This window comes from Salvelinus sp. IW2-2015, linkage group LG15 (assembly GCF_002910315.2).
Source record: "Salvelinus sp. IW2-2015 linkage group LG15, ASM291031v2, whole genome shotgun sequence".
Classification (NCBI taxonomy): Eukaryota; Metazoa; Chordata; class Actinopteri; order Salmoniformes; family Salmonidae; genus Salvelinus; species Salvelinus sp. IW2-2015.
The window spans coordinates 42,444,249-42,470,325 of NC_036855.1; the positions used below are offsets into that span (position 1 = coordinate 42,444,249).

The window sequence follows — 26,077 nt, forward strand, 5'->3', positions numbered from 1 at the left end:
CTCGTAACTGCTTGCCTTGTACGCATCGCGCCCCACCGAGTCATCAGGGTCCGTTCTGCTGACATTGAATGCTGCAGTATGGGCTCTGAGCATGGTACGGATATCTCTGTTGATCCAGGGTTTTTAGTTGGGGCATGTCCGGATTGCTATTGTGGGAACAATATCAACACATTTCCTAATGAAGCCTGTGATTGATGTGTATATTCCTCAATGTTGATGGATGAGTCCTGGGTGGATGAATCTTTCAACATATTCCAATCAGTAATATCAAAACAGTACTGGATATAAGGTAAAGAACAGATCAATCTCACTGGGGCTATACCTTCAATGCATCTCAGTGGACCGACAGTTTGAAGCTGATTAAAATAAAGGAATATAGAAGCAATATTGTGTGGCCTCCCCATGTTGTTATTGGTAATGTTTGTCTTATTCAGTGCCAACAGTTGATTATATAGATGAACATAATGTCACATCAGAGGTAATTAGGTGGAAGCAGAACAATTAGAAAACAGAAATCAATGAAGAAGCGTTGGTAGCACATTATTTTAAGGAACAGAAATGACTTGGTATTTTCTAGGAAATTGTGAGGTATTAATKGGTACTTTCTGCTACTTACTTCAAAGACCTTTAAACTATTGTTAACTACTTGGTACCAAATGGTGCTGTGGTGCTACTTGCATTGAGCCTGAAATAAACAAATGTAGGTTATAGGTTATTAGAATTGTTTAATTACCATTTTACAATGCAATTTCTATGTAAAATACCAGGTAATTTCTGTACTGTAAAATAAAGTGGTACCGAACTTTTGGTAGAAGTAGTGAGCCGCACATTATGACCAGTGGTGTAGTAGAGGGTAAATGCACATAAAAGCCAACCCTAGACCTCTGGTCTTGTAGGCTTTACAAGAGTACAAACTACAGACGACAACTAAAAACTCAACGGTTTTCCTCATTCGCCCCATGTCTGTTCACCCACCTTATCTATCAGCGAGTCCATCAGGTGCCACAGTAGTAGCATTCTTCTCTTCTTCTTCAGGGAATTATTATACTGCATTTCATTTTTCATCAGATTTCTTTTAAGTGCATGTCTGAACTGCAATTTCTGCGATGTTACATGCAGTAGAGTAGCCAAAGCTTAAATACACATACATAGACATATATAGATTGGTTGAGAAGAGGGATGTTAGGAGCTCACTGGTCATCTCCTAGCAACTTGTCCTCCTGCTGTCCTGTGTGTTTGGAGGAGGGGGAGCCCCCGGCCCCAGCCTTACCCTGTGTGCTGAGGGAGGGGACCTCAGCTGCTCTCTCCAAGCACTCAGAGAGGCGTTCAGTTCCTTGGCCTGCCTGGGCTCCTCGTTCTCCTCGCTCAGGCCCATGCTCTGTCTCGGACTCAGCCAGCTCTGCTGCTGCAGCCCCCTCCTCTGACCTGGTGGATCCCACAAACTGCAGGTGAGGTAGGAGAGTCTCTTTGCGGCTCTCGGCGTAGAGCTGCTGTTCTAGGGTCAGGTAGGACGACGTCAGGTGTCTGAAGTCCATTTCAAAGGGCAAGGCCGACGACAGCACACTTGTCTGGGATGACGCACAGGCCCTGGACTGCCCCTTGCAGGAGCTTCTGCTGCTCTCCTTGGTCTCCGGGAGCATGGACTGGATCTTGGGCAGCCAGCGCTTTCGCACACGCCGTGCGTTTGTGCACATGTCGGCTGCAATCACGTTCATCTCACTCTCTTTGAAATTAGGTGCAAAGTTCTGACAGTAGACTGCAAAAGAGAGGAAAGAACACTGAAAGAAATGCATATTGTCAACTTTACATATAGTGTTGAGCCAAATTAATACAGTATGGAGTTTAACACCTGAGAAAACAGAAGGGCACCTACGTTTGACAGTGTTTAGGACTCGGTTGTCCAACGGTTTTCGACTGGGATCATTGGTGGAGGAGCGAATTCCAGTTCCACAGCTATTGGCCAGTGTGTTTCTATGTACACAATAGCATAATCATTATCCATAGGGCTTTCCCTTTCTCCTTTCTATCATTTTCTCTACCTCCTCTCTCATTTTCTCTGTCTAAAATTACTAAATATGCTTTATAAAGAGCTAGTAGCCTACTGCCTAGGTCCAGAATCTGGCTACGGCAATATAGTTACAAATGCACTGTAGAATTTAACAGTCTAACCTGTCAAAGAAGGTGGCGAGCAGCCGACGCAGCAGCACTTTGTGCTTAATGCCAGCACACAAATGACAGTTCATCAACTGGCCACGAGTCATATATACACCAGAACCTGGGGAAAAGGATAGAGCAATGCTACTCACGTTCACATCCATGATGAAAACAATAAAATGGCGGGCCTCCCTAATGATCTCTATGTCCATGATAACGTCTCTGTATTGTATGATACAGTTGTAAAGAAGAAAATATACTGTCTGCATGTGAGGGCTTAGGTCTTTAACACTACAACAACCAATGGCCACTGACGTTTGATTTTGTAAATAAAAAATATCTGCCCCCCCAAAGAATAGCAGCGTCCTGCTCCTTCCCTGACTTTTCCTAAATATTTATGTTTTACATTGCTCAGTTGTCAGAATTTTTAAATCACAAACAGAAAGGTATTTAGAGGCTGTTAACCTGTTGTTGTTTTTTCATTTTTTTTTTCTAACTTAAGGGGCCAAGAGAAATGTGCCGAAGGGTGTTGGTACAGAGGCTCTAATGGACCTCTCTCCTCACTGAATGAGTGTTGTCAATGGATGAATGGGTGATAGAAACCAGATAGAAACTGATAATTGTGCATGTCACTTCACAACTGAATTTGAATGAACTGAATGATGAGGAGGAAGGTGAAGAGGGTGATTGAATTTTAATGATCTGAATGACGAGGGAGAAGGGGTTTGAATTTAGAACAATAGTGTAATGATGATAAAGAATTGTGGGAGGTCTAATTATTTTATTATGAAAGCCTGGAAATTGTATAATCTCCCCTCAGAGAGTCAAATCAGAAACTGAGAACAACATACAATGTGTGTAGTTCACAATGGCAAGCCGAACCAAACGAATGGACACACTGACAGCATTGCATATTCTGTAGAATTTAGATGAGCTGGAATCGGATGGAGGATCGGATATTGAGCTTGAAATCAACGTTTCTGATGAAGATTATTCCTCTGATTCGAGACTCTGCCTCTGATGCCTGAGCCTCGCCGCAGCAAAACTAGAACAGGGCCAACTGAGACGGTGATCCAACCTGCCACAGTGAGACAGGAGTCTGGCAAAGAAAACTAGCCTGCTCGGAACAGTGAACAAACAGAGACTGGAGCTTCCGCCCTCTGCACAAAACAACATACCAGCGGAGCTTTACTCCACATCAGTGATGGAGAGTGGAAAAGCAACACTCACAGTGTACAGATGTAAAATAAATAAGAGTGTTTGCAATCCTCAGCACCATGCATCCCACTGTTGCCATCAGCAGTTACCAGAAGAAGAAATCGGAGACAGTGACAGACTACAATCGCACAAAGGTATGTAGCTCTGCCTTTCCATCTGCCATGCAACAAATATTTTCTCCTTTCATTATATTGTATTACGTTAATATTATTGATATTACTATTAGTTTTATTATACAAAATTCAAACCTTTTCTATTCTATTTGGTTTTATGCAATAGCTTGGTGTGGATGCACTCGTCCAGATGGCAAGACTGTACTCTGTAAAAGGAGGTACTTGCCGCTGGCCTGTTGCAGTGTCCTACAACGTGATCGACGTGGCTGCTATCAATGCGCACGTGTTGTACAAGCAATGCCTTGACAAGATAGTCAGCAGAGACTTCATCATGGATCTGGCATGTGAGCTTCGTGAGAACCACATGAACGCCAAGAAAGCAGCTACAGCCGCCGAGGCAGCAGTGCGTCCTGCTCTCCCTCTTCCCTACGCACCATAGCTCCCACTCGGGAAAAAGAGGACAATGTCAAATGATGTTTTTTTTTATATCTTGTCATTGATATATTTCCACAAATATTTCTTTGTAATTCATCCTTTACAATTGTTCATGCACTGGTGGTTCTATTTAGGAATACATCAAATCACTTCACCTGAGCACCTGACTGGTTATATTATTATATATTTTTGTTTTTTACTTTGTCAGAGAAGCTGTAACTGGACTGTAATACTTACTTTAACTATTACTAATCTAATCTACAAATAAAGTTGCTCAAATATATTGCACTAATGTTTTTATTGTAAGGGAAACGAAAATAGGCTGTATGCCTACATTTTTCACTAGGACTTTGTAGAATTATACAAAACATATCCTTGACTCTATCCAAACAAAAAACTGTTGTTTTTATATCTAGTCATATATATACTTCCACAAATATTTCTTCACGCAATTCATCCTTTACAATTATTCATGCACTGGGGCTTTTGTTTAGGAATACAGCAAATAATTTCACCTGCACAGCTGGATTTTTTGTTTCTACTTTGTCAAAAGAAGCTGTAACTGGACTGTAATACTTATTATAACTCTATTACTAATCAAATCTAGAAATAAAATGTATCAAATGTATTACACTAATGTTTTATTATAAAATAAATTAAAATAGGCTATACGTTTTTTCAGTAGGACTTTGTAGGATTATACAAAACATATCCTTCACACTATCTAAACAAATAACTATTGTTATATTTTTACATGGATATATTTCTATGAGTATTTCTTTATGCAATTTATCCTTTACAATATATTTTCAAGAGTTGGTGCTTATGTTTGCATACCTATGCACACCTATGTTTGCACACCTTGCAGGTTGATATTCATCTGATGCGGACGCTAAAGGGGATGCCCAGCAATGTTCTCTAGCGGGTACTTAAAGGCTGAAAAGCCCAGCGGTTCTAGTGTTAATTGAGTCAGTGCTTGAGGCGAGCTGAGATGCACCATAGACATACATATTATAGAGTGGCCTATATCAGGTGTCACTGCTTATGTCTTACCTCCCACCAGCTCCACCTTCTCCCCGGGATCCCCTTCTGTGTACAGGGTGGGGTGGCAGCGGTAGCCAATCTGGCTGATGAGACTGGGTGGCAGCGCCATCGTGTCCCTGCCGATCAGCACACAGCGCCTCTCAGTGGCCAGAGGTAGGGACAACACGTCCAACTTATCCTGCACTGGGGGAACAAGTGGAGGCAGAATTTCAATACCAGACAGTGTATTGTAAAGCTGAAGTTGTGTTCAAATGAGAACTACTGGTGCTTCTAAAAAGTAACACAGAGGATGGATCATTTACTGCTGTAGGAGTTGGTTGGGTGCCCATAATTCTGCCCATAAACCCCGTTTGTATTGCTGCTGCCGTAGAACTCCTCTTCAAACTCCTCCTCGTTGGGGTGGGAAGTGGGGCTGTCAGTGGCTGGGAGGCTGGAGGCCCCTGGGCTAGAGCGCTCCCCAGAGGCCATAGGGTACGACTGTACTCCGGGTACAATACCACTCCCTCCTGCCCTCATGTAACATTGAGCACTGCTCCTCGTGGCGTAGCCCTTGAGGCCCTTTGCTGTGTGCTCCTCACTCATTGGGGACTCACATCTTTCCTGCTTAATCCTACAAGTGGCCATTAGTGTGTCGCCTGGCAACAGGGCCGGATGGCTGTAGTTGGGGCTTGACGGTTCGAAGCCCAGATCCTCGGTGGTGGCCGTCTGGGAATCGCAGTGTGGAGAGTTGGCCTTTAGCATGAGATTCATCCTGCGCTCCACAATGTTCTGGATCTGGAGGTAGCCGGCCGTGTACATGAGCACGAGCTGTTCGCTGGCAGCCATGGTCAGCCTGCCCGTGTAGCAGAAGGAAAGGATCTGCTGGAAGCAGGACGGGGTGACCGAGGAGGGTAGTTCAAACATGCCCTGAGAGCTGCCGCTGAACAGGTCTCTGAAGTAGAGGCTGCTGGCGGCCAGCACGGCGCGGTGGGCCTTAAAGGACTGGCCGTTGACCATGACGGCCACATCACAGTACTGGCCCTGCAGGCGCTGCTCGTTCAGACTCTCCAGCACAGAGCTGCCAAAGTTGGGGATCTCCACATGCAGGAGCTGGGACATTATGATGAGAGAAGGTCTTCACTGGAGACAGGACCGGCTGAAAGGGCATCTGCCGACAAAGACAGATAGAAAGAGGAGATGGAGAAAAAAGTTATCCAGATTCAGACAATACAACATGCATATTAATATGCTATTTAAAAAAGAGTAAGAGTTCACAGTATCTTTGCAACTATTTCCAACAAAACATGTCAGTAAGCTAACATTTATTTTCCAGAACTTATATTCATGATTGTTAATACAGAGGAATGAGATACAAGTTTTGAACTGCTCTGCATATGCTTTCAGGTATTCAATAGACTGTACTAACTGTTACCTGCACAGAAAGTCAGCCAACACTCATCCTCCTATTACAAACAGTCTCTAACCTGTACTGCACAGTCCTCTCTAAACAAGTCAAACATACATTCAGATAAAATATAAGGTTGCCCACCAGAAAGAACAGAAGCACTCCAATTCTCTCCTTCTCCATTCGAGACTGAGGTGGTAGAAGAGGGTGAGGTTCTCTATGCACAATCAATGCAACGTCTAGCGTATGTGTCACAGGGAAAGGGGGGTAGGCTATAGACACAGACAGAGGAAGGGAGGGTGTGAGACGGAGAGGAGGAGTCATTTAAGGACATAGAGAGAGCTAATGCGGATAACTGCCCTGCAGAGGGTGACTGTGTACTATAGAGCTGGGAAATGGAGACATGTATTACATACCTCATCTGTTTCAGAGATTAATAAGACGGAAGATTGATTGTTACTGAGACCGTCTAAAATACAGAAGACAGATAAAGAGCTCCGGCATACGGGTTGTCACGCACACTATGGTATAATACTGTCGACTTATGTTCTTTACAGTAGATGATCTACACTGTGTGATCAGACAGCCTGTGTGCCAAGACTTGGGCAAATGCACAGCGCTGCAATGCAGTGCCTGTCCCAACTTGGCATGCTGAGTACATAGTGTGCATACTGCGTCTATGTGCCAACTAGGAGCCAGACACACAGGGCACTGCACACAAATGACTACTCGTCTGTGATTAAAGAAAGAGCTGGATGTGCCTGTTATTTCTTATAATATGGCAAGGATAACTCATAGGTTATGGAGGATAAGTGGGTAATATCCGATACTGCTAGGATTATTGTCTAAAGACTATATTGAAAAGGATATTCTTGCAATTAAAGAATGAGGAAGGGCATGAAAACTTGATTTTGAATCTCAGCTTCTGATTATCTAGCCAGCATTAATGTAGGATTTGTACTGCAGTGATAATCTAATGATTATCTGCAGATGTGATGTTAGTAGTGGACTGATTAACAATAATATGTATTTTTCTAATGAATTGACACCCCTCCAAACATAGGCTAGAGAGGTAAAAGGATTTTGATATATTAAAAGGCACAATCTGTAATTTCAACAGCCTGCCCCTGCCACTGTAAATTAATAGAGCTAAGGAAATGTAACCGCTTTTAGATTCATTTGGAGCTATGGATACAACACCGACATCATAGTTTTAAACATGGTGGGGCAATTGTAAAGTGCTATTGCGTGTCAGCGCCAGATTTCTAACAGTGGTCACAACCGGAGATCCCCATAGCTTCACAATGAGCTAATAACAATCTTGATTGCACATAAACAAGAAAGGGTAACACTTTACAATAAGGTTCCATTTGTAAAGGGCAAAGGGTTTGTAATTATGTCATTTACTGTTAATTAATCATTTGTAAATGCCTTATCAGCCATTAATAAATGGGTTATAACAAATTGGTAAAAACAGCCAGTCAGTGCTTGCCAAATAGTGAGCCACTATTTACCTCCAACTATTAACCATTTATAAATGCACTTACAAATGCGTATAATATTGAATGCTTATGTACTGTATCATGCAAACTTTTTTCCAATGGTTGCACAGTTAAACAATAGTTATTTTCTCACTTTGGGTGTGATGCATTGTTGCTCTGTTCCAGGAACAGAAATGGTTGGTTTCAGACCAATGGTCAACTCCCATGATGTGTCTTACATCTGAAACCCTGATGATACATTGGTACACTTATTTATTCCAGGAATGAACTCTTTATCTCAAGATCTCAAGTCATATTATTGGTGTGGTTTGCGGGTTTCTGTAAAAATTCCCTGTGAAACAAGCTTGAAATAAAGAAGACCTGGAACGTGCCCAGAATGTTGATGACACTGACATCATGTGACAGTGCGTCGTGAAGAATCATGATGGACGAGGTTATGAGAAGTGTGCAAAGACCAGAGAGAAGAGATTGCGCTAAATAAACGTGCACTAGATACCCATTTTCACACAGGAGAAATTCTCTATGTAATTTGTTTCACTTTTGAATACAGAACTTCTGCTGTATAATTTAGCATGCTGCTCAGCTAGCTAACGTTTGCTAGCACTAGCTAGGAAATATTAACCACAAATAGATATTTCAATTAACAGGTGTGCCTTCTTAAAAGTTAATTTGTGGAATGTCTGTTCCTTCTTTATGCGTTTGAGCCAATCAGTTGTGTTGTGACAAGGTATGGGGTGATATACAGAAGATAGCCCTATTTGGTAAAAGACGAAGTCCATATTAGGGCAAGAACAGCTCAAATAAGCAAAGAGAAACGACAGTCCTTCATTACTTTAAGACATGAAGGTCAGTCAATCTGAAAAGTTTCTTCAAGTGCAGTCACAAAAACCATCAAGCACTATGATGAAACTGGCTCACATGAGGACCGCCACAGGAATGGAAGAACCAGAGTTAACTCTGCTGCAGAGGATAAGTTCATTAGAGTTACCAGACTCAGAAATTGCAGGTGGAAATGTGTCCTTTGATCTGGAGTCCAAATTGGAGATTTTTGATTCCAACCCCCATGTCTTTGTGAGACGCGGTGTGGGTGAACGGATGATCTCTGCATGTGTATTTCTGACCATAAAGCATGGAGGAGGTGTTATGGTGTGGGGGTGCTTTGCTGGTGACACTGTCTGTGATTTATTTAGAATTCAAGGCACACTTAACCAGCATGGCTACTACAGCATTCTTCAGCGATACACCATCCCATCTGGTTTGGGCTTGGTGGGACTATCATTTGTTTTTCAACAGGATAATGACCCAACACACCTCCAGGCTGTGTAAGGGCTATTTTACCAGGAAGGAGAGTGATGGAGTGTTGCATCAGATAGGTGGTTTGGGATGAGTCGGACAGCAGAGTGAAGGAAAAGCAGCCAACAAGTGCTCAGCATATGTGGGAACTCATTCAAGACTGTTGGAAAAGCATTCCAGGTGAAGCTGGTTCAGAGAACGCCAAGAGTGCAAAGCTTTCATCAAGGCAAAGGGTAGCTACTTTAAAGAATCTGAAATATAAAATCTATTTTGATTTGTTTAACACTTTTTTGTTTACTACATGATTCCATGTGTTATTTCACAGTTTTGATGTCTTCACTGTTATTCTACAATGTAGAAAATAGTTCAAATAAAGAATAACCCTGGAATGAGTATGTGTTCTAACATTTTTGACCGGTAGTGTATATACATTTTGGTAACTCCTTTATGTTTGTAGGTCTGTCACTTTAAAATAAGGTACACTCAGAGCTTAGACATACAGTACTCATAGGCAGTATTTGGTACACATCACTACATACATGTGAGAAGATTCAACACTTTATTAAACATGTTCAGTCAATGAATGGTGGGTATGAAGACCAAAACGTTCAACGTTGTGAGAGGATACCTCCATTTTTTCCCCAACCGAAGGTATTAGTTACCATTTCACATCAGCACATTCACCATACTTGGACTATCACAGAGATGTGATGTTGATTGAGTAATGTCCTTGATGTAAATTTGGCCAGGGCATCAGGGTTTCAAAGGTCGGTCAAGACACATCATGAAAACCAACCTCTTCAGTTCCTGGGTTAGAGCAACAATGCATCACACCTAAAAAGGGAGACATTAACTATTCAGCTACTGAAAATAAGGTTGCATGATGCTACGGAAGGGTTCAACTTATAAGCATTTGTAAGTGCATTTATAAATGGTTAATAACAGGAGGTAAATATTGTTTCTGTATTTGTATTTATTATGGATCCCCATTAGCTTCCAAGGCAGCAGGTACTCTTCCTGGGGTGCAGCAACATAAGACAGTTACATACAGTTTAAGTACTACATGACATTACATTTCATAACACCTTACCCAACACATTCAGTGTGTCCCCTCAGGTCACCACCACAAATGTATAATACAACATCCATGTGCACGTGTGTGTAGAGTTTGTGTCTTATCTTGTGTATGTCTGTGCCTGGGGATTGTGAAGAGACCTTTGGTGGCATGTCTTGTGGGGTATGCATCGGTGTACATATGCTAGTAGTTTAAACTGACACCTCGGTGCATTCAGCATGTCAACACTTCTTAGAAAAACAAGTAATGATTTAGTATCTCCTCCACTTTGAGCAATGAGAGATTTACATGCATATCATTAATGTTACCTCTCTGTGTACATTTAATGGCCAGCCATGCTGCCCTGTTCTGAGCAAATTGTAATTTTCCGAGGTCCCTCCTTGTGGCACCTGACCACACGACTGAACAGTAGTCCAGGTGCGACAAAACTAGAGCCTGTAGGACCTGCCTTGTTGATAGTGTTGTTATTTATTTATTTATTTATTTAACCAGGGGCCTGTTGCACAAAAGTAGAATTAAGACATCCGGGATAAATGACTCAGCTGAGCTCAATGAAGCCAAAACATGTGCGTCCAGGCTTAATTGGTTGCACAAAGACCAAGCCAGGATGAGCAGACACGGATTCATTAAGCCAGGTGAAACCAATCCTGGATAGGTGCGCGCTCACGGCTCACTCAAATAGACCCCGCCACAGATCACAGATTAACTGATTTACCATGGCAACTAGAGCCGCGTACTTTTCCCCGTCGGAAGCACAAATCCTCATGGAGGCATACGTAGGAGGTAAGATATAATTAAGAAGAAAGGCAACATCCGCCACCAGTGATAAAGCAAAGAGAAAAAGCGTGGCAAAGTATTGCAGACCGCCTGAATGCGTAAGTAGTGCACAATTACACACTCACCGTCCGCTGAAACATCACAATTACAATTCAAATATTTAATTCACATCTCCAAAAATGCAGTTGTCCTGTAATTATGAAACGGTTAAATTTTTATTTGAAATGCACTGCAGTATGAGTGAAATTGTGTAAAAGTAACTCCATCACACTGTATAAAGCTATGATAAATTTTTTGATATTTTTACTGAAAACAAGACAAAAATACCAAGTAATTTTAGCAGTGTGACTCATTAAATGTGTGTGTTGTGTGTGGTGTGTGTGTTGTGTGTGTGTAGATTAAACATGAACGGGCCAAAACGGACATGGCAGCAGGTCAAAATCAAATACAAGAACATTCTGCAGAATGGTATGGTCCCTGACTAATATTTAACAAAGCACAAGCATATATTGTACCCAGAAGGTGCCTGCTCACACATTGTCTGTACTGTTTTAGCAGTGAAAAGAATACCCACAGACAAGGCACGGGGTGTGGGTCACCAAAGGCTGACCTTACCCCAGCAGAGGACATGGCCTTGGAGCTAAATAAAGGCAGGCCCGTCTTAGAGGGGATCCCTGGGGGGAAAGAGACGAGCATAGGTTCCTCCAAGATGCCACCCGCTTCATTCAAGGTATGTCCTTCCATCTCTCATGGGATACAACCACATTCATATTGAATCAATTTGGACTGTCTGACTTTGGTTTACCTATTGCCTTGCAGTGTCTGGCAGCACTGTGTTCCTGTTAGAGCCACCAGCACAAGCACCAGACGATGCTGATCCAGTGAGTACTCCATCAAAGGCATACTGTAGGCCTGGCATGTCTTGTCTACTAGCTTCAATATGAATCCGATTAAATGTGATAGGGTGAAGGCCCCAGTGCAGCAGCAACAGCACATGATGGAGACGATGATGAGGAGGAGACCATCTCTCTGGATTCCAGAAGGCATGAGGTATCATGTTAAGACTGTGAAAGTACTATTTACTCTACAATGGTGAGGAGTCCTCATCAAAATCAAAAAATCTAATTTCTTTTACACGACCCAGATGCTATACAGTGGGAAAACCAGCCTGGCAACATGTGCGTATTAATAAAAGAGCACACATCTTGCCAAATTCCAGCTGCGCTAATTGTATTGTGTTCACAGAGCTCACAAGCTATAGAAAGTTGTATGGCAACCACTCGCGGCGCCAATAGAACTGGCAGACATAGACATCAGTACAAAAGAAAAAGATGGAAATCTTGCACTGGAGTCCGAAATAAAAAGAGGACAATTAGAGACCTGGACCTTGAAATAAAAAAAACATTGAGAGGGAGGTGTGAGAGATATGCTTCAATGTCGTACATAAACTGTAATTGCATAAACTGTAAACACATGTTATAATCTTATTATTTTTCTTTCTCCCCAGCTCCAAGAAGATGACACAGCTCAAAATAAAAATTAGGTATATTCTCGTAAAGTCAAGTGAGCCTGACATATGAGCTCTTATTGTGAGCACACAGGACGGTGGCATCTTTCTAAGTTTTTTTTTATTTTCCAGCAATCAGTACAACCAAGTCATCGTTATAAGGCATCGCCTCTTTTGCCCACCCCCCCAGCACCAGGTGTGGCACTAGCCTATATGAAGGCCCAAAAATTGTGTGTTTCTTTTCTGCTCTGACAATGGCATGCCCATTCGTGCGAGATGTGGTGGATGAAGAAGCACTTGTGCTGAGGAGAGCCTTCAGGCGAGAAAGGTCTTCAGGGACCGGTTGGACCCACTGGCCTTCCTGATGACCATCTATATGAAAGATACAGGTTTTCTGCAGATGGCATCAGGTATCATGCAGACTACTGGGTCCCAGGATTAAGCACCGCACTGCACGGAGCCATGCACTGAGTGTGGAGCAAATGGTTTTGTTGGCTTGCGCTTTTTTGCTAGTGGAGCCTTCCTGTACTCAGTGGGGGATGCAGAACAGCTGAACAAGGCACAATTTGCCGCACAATAAGGAGTGTGTGTCTGGCTATCAAAGCATTAGCAGATGTCTTCATCTCCTTCCCTGGCCACAGAAGACTCTGTGACATCAAAGAGGAGTTCTATAGGATTGCAGGTAAGAGGATCTACAAATTACAGGACAACTGTTAACACATAGTAGGATACTCATTACTTTGTGTGACAGGTTTCCCCAATGTCATTGGTGCAGTGGACTGCACACACATAAGGATAAAAGCCCCCTCAGGTGCCCATGAGGCCGATTTTGTGAATAGGAAATCCTTTCACAGCATTAATGTTCAGGTGAACATAACTTTTTGATATTGTCCATTGACGAACACTCTGCATTGCCAGTGATGTGCATTGATTGGTGTAATATTCCTCATCTTATGATTTCAGATGGTCTGCAATGCTGACTGTGATCAGCAATGTTGTGGCAAAATGGCCTGGCTCAATCCATGACTCCAGAATCTTTCGGGCCTCTGAAATCTATCAGTGCCTATCACAAGGTAAGCCACACAACCCCTATTTATAACCATCATGGCTGTGTCAAGAATATCACTGTGTTTATGAGGTAGTAATGATGAGATTTTTGTGTTGACAGGTGAATTCTCTGGTGTGTTGCTGGGAGACAGGGGGTATGGCTGCCAGCCTTTTCTCCTGACACCTTTCACAGACCCCCAGGAAGCACAGCAGGCCTACAACATGCCATGCCAGACAGGGCCAGAGTTGAAATGACCTTTGCCTCCTGAAGGCACGCTTTCACTGCCTTCACAAATTAAGGGTCAGCCCTGTTAGGCATGTGATATTACTGTGGCTTGTGCTGTCCTCCACAATGTGGCCTGCCTGAGGAAGGAGAGGGCCCCCAGAGTGCCACCAGCCATGGACTGGGACAATCCGGCAATCTTCCCTGATGACGACAGTGGTCGGCTGCTGAGGGACCAATATGTGTGAATTATTTTAGTTAGTATGTGTGCTTTCAATTTTGGTTAAATATGTCCTGCGGTGGCAGAGGAATTTGGGTTTTTTTGGGTTCGTTTTTTGATGAATTTGGCCTCTTATGATGTTTGTGCGGTATACTGTGTGTAATACAAGGCTGCAGGAGGCTACTGCATCCATTCATTTGTCTGTTCAGTTGATGTGTATGGATTTGTCCTGCATTTATTTTAGTGTGCAGACATGCAGGGTGTTTGTTATATACAGACCTTTGAATGTGTATGTATCATTTTGTATAATATGCTTGGATTCTGTGCTTTCCATCTTGTGAGTCACTGTGACTTCAGTTTCGAAAGGACTGATGGTTTACCTGCTTTGTTTTGTCCTTATTCAATAAAGGAACATAATGTTAACACATTGTGTTTTTATATTTTCATATGGAATGTGTATTTGTTTATATGACAAGTACTAGGGCCACACTGAAGAAAAAGGATAAAGTCATACATTTATGAGGCTGGTTCTTTCTGCAGAAAAGCTACATATTGTTTTTACAGTTTTGATACTTATGACAATGTGATACTTAATATTCTGGCACATCAGCATGTCTTTGTTTATGAAACCATACTGAAGTACAATTTCACGAAATGCCCCACATCTGTCATTTTAACAACTGTCCTCCTTTAAAACAACTGGTTACAAATATTATGACTTGTGTTTTTTCCCCCTCTGTGGCCCTAATATTCTATCATTTTATATATAGCTTATAGTCTATGGGAAACTGTAAATTATCTAATGATAGCAACATCATCTAAAAATCATTTTTTATCCAAAATCATTGAAATTAATGATCACAAACGTTTAAATAATAACAGTGGGTCTAGTTATATGTGATAACAATGTATAGTGAGCAGTGAAATAACTATTGGTTTCCATTTGTGGTGACTGCTGACTGACATTAGGGATGAGATTAAATAGATCCTGAATTTAGCCTGGTCTGGAGCAGGCTAGCTCCACAGAATAAATCTCCATGGTAATTTATACCATAACATATCCTCCTGCCCCTATCCATCTTTAGTGCAACCGGATTACGGATCAATTGAGCCAGGATCACCAAGATATCCTGGCTTAATCCCTTATCCTAGTTTTGTGCAACAGGCCCCAGGTAGGCAAATTGAGAACACGTTCTCATTTACAATTGCGACCTGGCCAAGATAAAGCAAAGCAGTTCGAACACATACAACAACACATAGTTACACATGGAGTAAAACAAACATATAGTCATAATACAGTTAAAAAAAATAAGTCTATATACAATGTGAGCAAGTGAGGTGAGATAAGGGAGGTGAAGGCAAACAAATATATGTATAAAATAAATAATATAAAAGGCCATGGAGGCGAAGTGAATAAAACAAGCAAGTAAAATAAAAACTAAAAACACTGGAATGGTTGGTTTGCAGTGGAAGAAAGCGCAAAGTAGAGACAGAAATAATGGGGTGCAAAGGAGCAAAATAAATAAATAAATAAATACAGTAGGTAAGAGGTAGTTGTTTGGGCTAAATTATAGATGGGCTATGTACAGGTGCAGTAATCTATGAGCTGCTCTGACAGCTGGTGCTTAAAGCTAGTGAGGGAGATAAGTGTTTCCAGTTTCAGAGATTTTTGTAGTTCGTTCAGTCATTGGCAGCAGAGAACTGGAAGGAGAGGCATCCAAAGGAAGAATTGGTTTTGGGGGTGACTAGAGAGATATACCTGCTGGAGCGCGTGCTACAGGTAGGTGCTGCTATGGTGACCAGCGAGCTGAGATAAGGGGGGACTTTACCTAGCAGGGTCTTGTAGATGACCTGGAACCAGTGGGTTTGGGACGAGTATGAAGCGAGGGCCAGCCAACGAGAGTGTACAGGTCGCAGTGGTGGGTAGTATATGGGGCTTTGGTGACAAAACGGATGGCACTGTGATAGACTGCATCCAATTTATTGAGTAGGGTTTTGGAGGCTATTTGTAAATGACATCACCGAAGTCGAGGATTGGTAGGGAGTCAGTTTTACAAGGGTATGTTTGGCAGCATGAGTAAAGGATGCTTTGTTGCGGAATAGGAAGCCAATTCTAGATTTGACTTTGGATTGGAGATGTTTGATGTGAGTCTGAAGGAGAGTTTACAGTCTTACCAGACACCTAGGTATTTGTAGTTGTCCACATATTCTAAGTCAGACCAGTCCAGAGTAGTGATGTTGGACAGGCGAGCAGGTGCAGGCAGCGATCGTTTGAAGAGCATGCATTTAGTTTTACTTGTATTTAAGAGCAATTGGAGGCCACGGAAGGAGAGTTGTATGGCATTGAAGCTCGCCTGGAGGGCTGTTAACACAGTGTCAAAAGAAGGCCAGAAGTATACAGAATAGTGTCGTCTGCGTAGAGGTGGATCAGAGAATCACCAGCAGCAAGAGCGACATCATTGATGTATACAGAGAAGAGAGTCGGTCCAAGAATTGAACCCTGTGGCACCCCCATAGAGACTGCCAGAGGCCCGGACAACAGACCCTCCGATTTGACACACTGAACTCGATCAGAGAAGTAGTTGGTGAACCAGGCGAGGCAATCATTAGAGAAAAGGCAGAGTGCGCTTTATTATGGACAGATTTATCCCATTTTAGCTACTGTTGTATCAACATGTTTTGACCGTGACAGTTAACAATCCAGGGTTAATCCAAGTAGTTTATTCACCTCAACTTGCTCAATTTCCACATTATTTAGTACAATATTTAGTTGAGGTTTATGGTTTAGTGAATGATTTGTCCCAACAACAATGCTTTAAGTTTTGGAAATATTTAGGACTAACTTATTCCTTGCCACCCATTCTGAAACTAACTGCTGCTGCAGTTTGTTGAGTGTTGCAGTCATTTCACTCACTGTGGTGACGTGTATAGTGTTGAGTCATCCGCATGCATAGCCACACTGGCTTTACTCAAGGCCAGGGGCATGTCATTAGTAAAGATTTTTTAAAGTATGTGTGCCTAGACAGCTGCCCTGGGGAATTCGTGATTATACATGGATTATGTTGAAGAGGCTCCCATTAAAGAACACCCTCTGTGTTCTATTAGACAGGTAACTCTTTATCCACAATATAGGATGGGGTGTAAAGCCATAACATCTACGTTTTTCCATTGGCAGACTATGATCGATAACATAAAAAGCCGCACCGCAATCTAACAAAACAGCTCCCATAATCTTTTTATCATCAATTTCACTCAGCCAATCTTTAGTCATTTTTGTAAGTGCTGTGCTTGAATGTCCTTCCCTATAAGCGTGCTGAAAGTCTGGCAATTTGTTTACAGTAAAAAAGCATTGTATTTGGTCACACAATTTTTTCCACAAGATTACTAAGGGTTCGTAACAGGCTGATTGGTCGGCTATTTGAGCCAGTAAAGGGGGCTTTACTATTCTTGCTTAGCGGAAAAACTTTTGCTTCCCTCCAGGCCTGCGGGCACACACTATCAAGTAGGCTTAAATTGAAGATATGGCAAATTGGAGTGGCAATACCGTCTGCTATTATCCTCAGTAACTTTCCATCCAAGTTGTCAGACCCCAGTGGCTTGTCATTGTTACAGACAATTTTTTCCACTTCTTTCACACTAACAATTTACAAAATTCAAATTTCATAATTTGATCAGTTATACTTATGCATGTCATGCCTAAATTTGCTAATCTTGCCAAAGGAAAAAATCATTAAAGTAATTGGCAATATCAGTGGGTTTTGTGAAGAATGAGCCATCTATTTAATGAAAGGAGATGAATTTGCATTTTGCCAAAATGTTAAGGTGCTAAAAATCTTATCATTTATGTAATTTATCTTTGTTTCATATCGTAGGTTCTTCTTTTAATTCAGTTTAGTCACATGATTTCTCAATTTGCAGTACATTTGCCAATCGGTACTGCAGCCAGACTTTTTTGCCATTCCTTTTGTTATTTACAGACAGATTATTTCACTTATAATTAAGTCACTGTATCACAAATCCAGTGGGTCAGAAGTTTACATACACTAAGTTGACTGTGTCTTTAAACAGCTTGGAAAATTCCAGAAAATATGTCATGGCTTTAGAAGCTTCTGATAGGCTAATTGTCCTGTACTCATGCTCCTGGATAGCACAACATTTTTGCTTCAGGATCTGAGACATTTCTCACCATTGAGCTGCCCAATACAACGGCCAGGGAAAGGAATTGAGAAATCCTCCTATTCCTACCCCTTACACAATTTGTTGAACCTTTCACCGGCCCACGAGAAGCAGGATAGCGTAAGCTCGCTGCTCCCGGCGATAGGTCCAGACCTCCCATAGCAGGCAGTGCGCGGTCAGATCCAGAGAGTGGCCAAACTCGACAATGAAGCCGCTGCCGTAGTCAGTGTAGTTGGAGTCAGCACTGCCGTCGCAGACGCATGCAATCCCAGCGATGAAGGCACAGGTAGATCTGGCACCAGTGCAGCGAAACTATTCCTTAAATCAATCTGCTCCGAATCTCTCGCAGTCAAGCCTGTCCGCTTAGCAGCATGCCGCTGTTCTCCGTCTACTTCATTACAGGATTGAGGAGAGGTAGATAGAAACGACTTCCATGGCAGGCAAGTTCCAGGTAGCAAAGWCCATTTGGATAGGGACAGATGACAAGGCGGGCAAACACTTACCAGTTATTGCACTATTTTGACCAATGCGATATAACCGTTTATTAATGGTTTATAATGCATTTACAAATTATTAACTGTTAATGGAATTATAACACCCTTTACAAATTTAACCTTATTGTAAAGTATTAACAAAGGTAAACAAAAAATAACCAGGAGATGGTGAGGCAATTGTAACCTGTGACAGATTGTAAGGTGCCTATCAAGGTTGCTACAATATTAAAGATCCTGAGAATTAAAATATTTAAATAAAATTGCCGCCACCTCGTTCTATTTTTCAGCATTTCCTTGTACAGTAACTAATCACGGCCTATCTCACATTGACGATAGATTGAACTGCACTCACGCTGCATTGACTTCAACGTATTTTAAAAAGACAGACAATCGCATCCGACATTCTGTAGGGTGAATGTGAGGCAATATTACAGTCAGGCAACTGTCATTCTCCAATCTTCTAATATTACTGTATTGTACACAAGTAAAAAGCAATTTACTCAAAATGAAATTTGTTTTTACACAAATGTACGCACAGAAAATCATAACTATAAATATTTTTTACTCGAATAGGGCATAAGGTAAAGATGAACACAATCGCTATCTACTTGGGGCTGTTCCAGGCTCAATGAGACAGCCAGTGATTTGTACCAAAGCATCTTAACTTATTTTCGAGAAATATACTTGAAATTGGCATGGTATAATTGACTCGTCAAACAACAATACATATTCAAGTTTAGCTTAAATCAGAAAATCAAGAGTTAATTTGACTATCAAAGTTAGCTGGCTTTCTGGAACACTACACCAGCGTTGTGGTTGTTTGCAGGTAGGCCTAAATGCTTGCTGCTTGCTGGACAACAACCTCTTCTCAAGTCTAAACGGGATCCTGGGACGTCCCCACACTGACGTCACACCATTGCCGTAAAAAATGTCAACAGTTAATGTAAGGGTTAAGGTTAGGTAAGGGTAGTAGTTACGGTAGGGACGTCCCACGGATCCCTGATAGCACTAACCAATCTGGGTTGGTCCTGAATATGTGAATATTTACCGTGTTAAATTATACTTAACAGTGGTTGGGCCAGTATCACTAGCGTTTCAGAGTTATTATAATGCCAGATTTTTTATTATTCAAACAAAGTACAATTTCAAATGATCCATTATCAACTCTTGAAAATAAATGAAAAAATAAGAATGCACGGAGACCAAAAATAAATGAAATTAAATGCAGTAGAGTAAAAATTAAAAATAAACATTTAAATCAATGATTTCCAGCAGCGAGAACACACACTAGAAGTAACAAACAAATTAACACTTATTTACATAATTGAAATGTTATATTTTCCAGTTAGATCAGATCCTGGCGACAATCTGACTGAGCWAAATTTTATAGCAAATTGTACAATTAATTGAGTTGCAAGTCTTCAAGTAAGCTTTGTCTATGTTTATGTGGCATAACATTATTTATTTCACAGAATTGATCAGGGAAGTCAATCTACACTTAAAATGTTCAAGTATCGGGGGATACCACCAATCTATTGTGAATTCAAAGTTCCAATACAGTTACTTTTGGCAAAAAATTTAATTATCAAGGACCAGCACCTGGAACAAAACAAAGGTTCTATTCACAATATTGTAGACCATTCTATTTTCAGAAGCACTAAGTCTAACTTGGTTCAGAGCTACAGTAAGTGCTTCCATTCATACCTGCATATCACATGCATTATAGACATTAATTCTCAAATTACAGTAACATTGCAGTTAGCTGAAAAACGTGCCCAATTTCAGATATAGAAACATACAACATTTCATAAAACCAGAATACAGATTAGCAATTTTGTGACTCAATGCTATTTACTCAATCATGTCACCATCGGACAAGTTTCTATCCAATGTTTGTCATTTTACGCATCAAATAAATCAATTTTAAGTAGAGAAATAMGCTTTTCAAAGAAAATGAACAATAATGCATGGGCAGATGAATCATCAGATCAACTTTTATTAACACAAGGACATTTGAGTAATATTGGGTGTCAGTTTTGTTCGTGTAATGCACTATGACCTATACATTCTGAAGATAACTGGCTACAGCCCTATTTGTAGTACATTACATGACCAAAAGTATGCTCGTTGAACATCTCATTCTAAAATCATGGGCATTAATATGGAGTTGGTCCCTCCTTTGCTGCTATAACAGTCTCCACTCTTCTGGGAAGGATTTCCACTAGATGTTGGAACATTGCTGCAGAGACTTGGTTCCATTCAGCCACAAGAGCACTAGTGAGGTCGGGCCCTGATGTTGGGCGATTAGTCCTGGCTCGCATTCAGCATTCCAATTCATTCCAAAGGTGTTCGATGGGGTTGAGGTCAGGGCTCTTTGCAAGCCATTTAATTTCTTCCACACCTATCTCGACAAACCATTTACGTATGGACCTCGCTTTGTGCACAGGGGCATTATCATTCTGAAACAGGAAAGGGCCTTCCCCAAACTGTTGCCACAAAGTTGGAAGCACATAAACATCTAGAATGTCATTGAACGCTGTAGCATGAAGATTTCCCTTCATTGGAACGAAGGGGCCTAGACCGAACCATGAAGAACAGCCCCAAGCCATTATGCCTCCCCCACCAAACTTTACAGTTGGCACTATGCATTGGGGGAGGTAGCATTCTCCTGGCACCCGCCAAACCCAGATCCAGCCAACAGACGGTGAAGAGTGATTCATCACTCCAGAGAAAGCGTTTCCACTGCACCAGAGTCCAATGGTGGCAAGATTTACACCACTCCAGCCGATGCTTGGCATTGCGCATGGTGATCTTAGGCTTATGTGCGGCTGCTTGGCCATGGAAACCCATTTCATGAAGCATCCGACGAACAGTTCTTGTGCTGACGTTGCTTACAGAGGCAGTTTTGAACTCGGTAGTGAGTGTTGCAACCGAGGACAGACCATTTTTACGCACTACATCACTCGGCGGTCCTGTTCTGTGCGCTTGTGTGCCCTACCACTTTGCGGCTGAGCCGTTGTTTCTCCTAGACGTTTCCATTTCAGAATAACAGCACTTACAGTTGACCTTGGCAGCTCTAGCAGGGCAGAAATTTGATGAACTGATTTGTTGGAAAGGTGGCATCCTATGACGGTGCAACGTTGAAAGTCACTGAGCTCTTCAGTAAGCCCATTCCACTGCCAATGGCGATTATATGGCTGTGTGCTCGATTTTATACACCTGTCAGAAACAAGTGTGGATGAAATAGCCGAATGCACACATTTTAAGGGATGTCCACATACTTTTGTATATACACTACTGTTAAAAAGTTTGGGGTCACTTAGAAATATCATTTTTTAAAGAAAAGCTCATTTTTTGTCCATTAAAATAACATACAATTGATCCGAAATATTGTAAATGAGAATTGTAGCTGGAAACGGCTGCCTAGAAGGTCAGCATCTTCACTGTTGAGACTGGTGTTTTACGGGTACTATTTAATGAAGCTGCCAGTTGAGGACTTGTGAGGCGTCTGTTTCTCAAACTAGACACTAACTTACTTGTCCTCTTGCTCAGTTGTGCACCGTGGGCTCCCACTCTTTCTATTCTAGTTAGAGACAGTTTGCACTGTTCTGTGATGGGAGTAGTACACAGCGTTGTACGAGATCTTCAGTTTCTTGGCAATTTCTCGCATGGAATAACCTTAATTTCTCAGAACAAGAATAGACTGATGAGTTTCAGAAGAAAGTACTTTGTTTCTGCCCATTTTGAGCCTGTAATCAAACCCACAAATGCTGATGCTCCAGATACTCAACTAAGGCCAGTTTTATTACTTCTTTAAAATCAGCACAACAGTTTTCAGCTGTGCTAACATAATCACAAAAGGGTTTTCTAATGATCAATTAGCCCTTTAAAATTATAAACTTGGATTAGCTAATACAACGTGCCATTGGAACACAGGAGTGATGGTTGCTGATAATGGGCCTCTGTATGCCTATGTAGATATTCCATAATAAAAAAAATTAAAAAGCAGTTTCCAGCTACAATAGTCATTTACAATATTAACAATGTCGACACTATTTCCGATCAATTTGATGTTATTTTAAACGGACAAAAAAAAGTGTATTTTCTTTTAAAAACAAGGACATTTTTAAGTGACCCCAAACTTTTTAACGGTAGTGTATAGTGTATTATACCACATACTATCTTGACTAGAATGAATGATGAAATCACGTTAAGGCCACCTAGGGTCTGGGAGAATACAGAGGACTTCAAATGCACACCAAGTATTTAGACAACAAGCACTTAGGTAAAATAAGGCTGTACTTGCTCCTCTCTTTCTCATGGTTATGGGCCAACATTAATAGGTTGTAATAAGTGATCTCCTTGATAGGTCTGGAAAATAATACATTGAGGTTGAAATCATAAATTCACACAGTAAGATTTTAGTAGTAGTCAATACAAATATTCCAGAGGTTCATCTTAGTCCATTAAAACATGACCAATACCGTTGAATTAGATAGAAAGATATAAAAAACACTTGATTAATTGGACTCTGTCATGGTTTTACACTATTTACAATTCCTTACCATCATAGCTAAGAGACATTGTATTGGGAATGAATTGTGTACAGTCAAGTCCTTCCCCCATGACAATGTTATGGGGTTCTGTTATGGGGACTAAAACTTTTTCAACCAGTCACTATTGTAAAATACTTGATCTGGAGACTGTTTCTTCACAGCAAATATTATACAAAACATAAACAAATAAATAAAAAATGCAACCTTCTAATCTACATTTAAAAAGGAAAACTCAATTCCAAAAAAACAAAACTCTTTGCTCAGTCAAATGTGCAGACCTGGGCCAGTAGACTGCTATACATATGGACGATTGTAGCGGATCTTCCACCTTTTGGAGCGGACTCGGAAAAAGAAGAACATGACCATGAGAAAGACACAGGAGAAAGCGTAGAGCACAACACACAGACTCATGTCCACACTGGAGAAGCCCAGACCCAGGAAGCTCACCCCCGGCCTGGTCTCCCTGTGGGCCCCTGTGCCCGCCTGCCCTGCTCCCTCCACGTCACTCTGCTTGGCATGGTTGGCGTGGAGTAGGGAGCTCTCAGGGGCCACTGTCTTTTCCTGTGTGGCTTTAATGGGCTTGTTGTCAGGAGATCCGAGGGCCTCCTGGTTTGGATCATGCTGACTGCTGTACATGTGTTTGGGGGAGATATTGGCGGCCCCGTAGTGCTGCTTGAGGAACATGAGCACCTTGTCTTCGTTCCACACGTGGATGCCATCCTGCTCCTCATGGCAGGTGGGGCAGAGGTCCGGGCTGGGCCACTGGGTCTTGGGGAAGTGAGGGTCTTCACTCATTGTTCCTACAGAGAGGACACAGGGTCAATAACACAGGTATAACACCAGGTCAAGTTATTGTTGGCCCATATCTCCTAAGTCGAGACCAGTCATTTTGACCGGCCTACTCAATTCTAACACACGTTGCTTACTAACCTATACCACAGTATATATCTACTATACGGATTATATACTTCTAATGACAGTATATTCTCCAGGTTAGGTTTGAGATCTCAAACGATGCCGATATAGAGGTAGGTTCCCCACCTGCGAGGCGTCCATTGACCTGGTTGTGTTTCCTCCAGAGCCACAGTACCGCCTGGTCAACAGACTTCACCTGGGGCAGAGACGCCACGGCCATCTCCTCAAAGTGCTTCCCACACTCCTGGCAGCCGAAGAAGTTCACAATGTACTTGCGCATTGTCTGCAGCACTGCCTTGGGATTCTCCTCCAGGCCTGGTGGTACAGAAGGGAGGTGGTCAGGGGAACGAGAGAGAAGCACAGTCGATTTCTTGACAAGGCACACATTTCATAATCATCCCACAGTTGAGATATTCATGATGGTACCAATCGTGATGTTGTCATCTATTTTCGAAGGTGTGCAGTATTGCTATGACATGGATGTTTCTTAATTACACCAGTATTTTGCTGCATGTATATGCATGCGTACGTACCGGTGTTGGCCAATGCGTCGGGCCGGCTGGCCGCCTGGACAGTCAGCACATGGAACAGGGTCCACAGTGAACAGGGGTAGCCCCTCAGTCCGACTCTGCTTCCCTGGCAACCCACCCATTGCAGCTGGTCACTCAGGAACATCCCTGAAATCTGAAGGTGGTCAGGGAGAGAGTCAGAAAAACTCACTACTAAGCCAGAGTAGATCAGGGGTGTTATGGTTCACTGGACTGAACCAAACTGGTCTGTCACAAGCTGCCAGTTTTGGTAATGCAGTTCGCGAAATGTGGACCAAGGTTTTTCCATCTACCACATACTGTATTATTAAGGCTGTAATGACATGTGTATTTGAACAGGACCGTCTACTATGGGCCATCGGTTCACTGGATGTGCTATGCATGAGGTGAACTAAATTACTTTTGAACAATGTGCCAATTAGGAACATGAAAAAAAAAAAAAAGGCGCATGTACTACAGCTGTCCACAATACATTTTTCTCAGCCAGCAAGATGAGTGATGTTACAGAACAGCAAAATCAGACATCCCCAGAGAGGTAGGCTAAACTATTCCACTGGTAATCCTCCGGAGGCGCTTTCAAGTTGCTAGTCCCACATGGAGAAACTTGCATTCTGATAAACCCAGTCATTGCAAAACATTTCTAAATGCAAWCATGGTAAAAAACTGTTGAAGAAAAAGAGAGCCCCTCAATTTATGAGCCCGACATGACGCCAATGCACTTAAACTATTCCAGTAGAAATTGAAATTAGGCCAGCAGATCTTGGGTCAGGGCAGTGAGGAAAAAAGTTAAGTGATATACAGYGCATTCGGGAAAGTATTCAGACCCCTTGACTTCTTCCACATTTTGTTACGTTACAGCCTTATTCTAAAATCGATTAAATACTTTCCCCCCCTTATCAATCTACACACAATACCCAATAATGACAAAGCTAAGACATGTTTGTAGAATTTTTTGCTGAAATATGACATTTACATAACTATTCAGACTCTTTACACAGTACTTTGCTGAAGCACTTTTGGCAGCGAATACAGTCTCGAGTCTTCTTGGGTATGACGCTACAAGCTTAGCACACCTGTATTTGGGGAGTTTTTCCCATTCTTCTCTGCAGATCCTCTCAAGCTCTGTCAGGTTGGATGGGGAGTGTCGCTGCACAGCTATTTTCAGGTCTCTCCAGAGATGTTCGATCGGGTTCAAGTCTGGCCTCTGGCTGGGAAACTCAAGGACATTCAGAGACGTGTCCTGAAGCCACTCCTGCTTTGTCTTGGCTTTGTGTTTAGGGACATTGTCCTGTTAGAAGGTGACCCTTGACCCAGTCTGGGGTCCTGAGCGCTCTGGAGCAGGTTTTCATCAAGGATCTTTCTGTACTTTACTCTGTTCATCTTTCCCTCGATCCTG

At 42.0% G+C, this 26,077-nt stretch overlaps 2 protein-coding genes and 2 long non-coding RNA genes across 4 annotated transcripts in view; 2 read left to right on the plus strand and 2 right to left on the minus strand.

Annotated features, from left to right (window-relative positions):
* Positions 1–443: 443 nt before the first annotated feature.
* LOC111973903 (nucleus accumbens-associated protein 2) lies at positions 444–6,577 on the minus strand. The gene is made up of 6 exons (XM_024001351.1): positions 6,493–6,577; positions 5,267–6,111; positions 4,974–5,147; positions 2,170–2,275; positions 1,874–1,971; positions 444–1,756 (listed from the first exon to the last, which is right to left on the minus strand). Exons 2-6 carry the CDS (start codon positions 6,060–6,062, stop codon positions 1,191–1,193), a joined length of 1,740 nt encoding a protein of 579 aa, XP_023857119.1. The 5' UTR covers positions 6,063–6,111; positions 6,493–6,577; the 3' UTR covers positions 444–1,190.
* A 4,446-nt stretch (positions 6,578–11,023) lies between these two features.
* Positions 11,024–12,150, plus strand: LOC139028895 (uncharacterized). The gene is made up of 3 exons (XR_011481111.1): positions 11,024–11,093; positions 11,393–11,725; positions 11,815–12,150. It is a non-coding gene; the product is annotated as an uncharacterized lncRNA (long non-coding RNA).
* Positions 12,151–12,996: 846 nt separating this feature from the next.
* LOC139028896 (uncharacterized) lies at positions 12,997–13,766 on the plus strand. Its single transcript, XR_011481112.1, has 3 exons — positions 12,997–13,369; positions 13,466–13,575; positions 13,671–13,766. It is a non-coding gene; the product is annotated as an uncharacterized lncRNA (long non-coding RNA).
* A 6,868-nt stretch (positions 13,767–20,634) lies between these two features.
* The window catches only part of qsox2 (quiescin Q6 sulfhydryl oxidase 2), a 73,535-nt gene continuing 68,092 nt past the window's right edge, over positions 20,635–26,077 (minus strand). Inside the window, exons 10-12 of the mRNA XM_024002771.2 lie at positions 24,667–24,817; positions 24,260–24,448; positions 20,635–24,018 (exon numbers count right to left, since the gene is read on the minus strand). Of these exons, the coding sequence (XP_023858539.1) occupies positions 23,513–24,018; positions 24,260–24,448; positions 24,667–24,817 (846 nt within the window). The 3' untranslated portion in view covers positions 20,635–23,512. The remainder of the gene's footprint in view (positions 24,019–24,259; positions 24,449–24,666; positions 24,818–26,077) is intronic.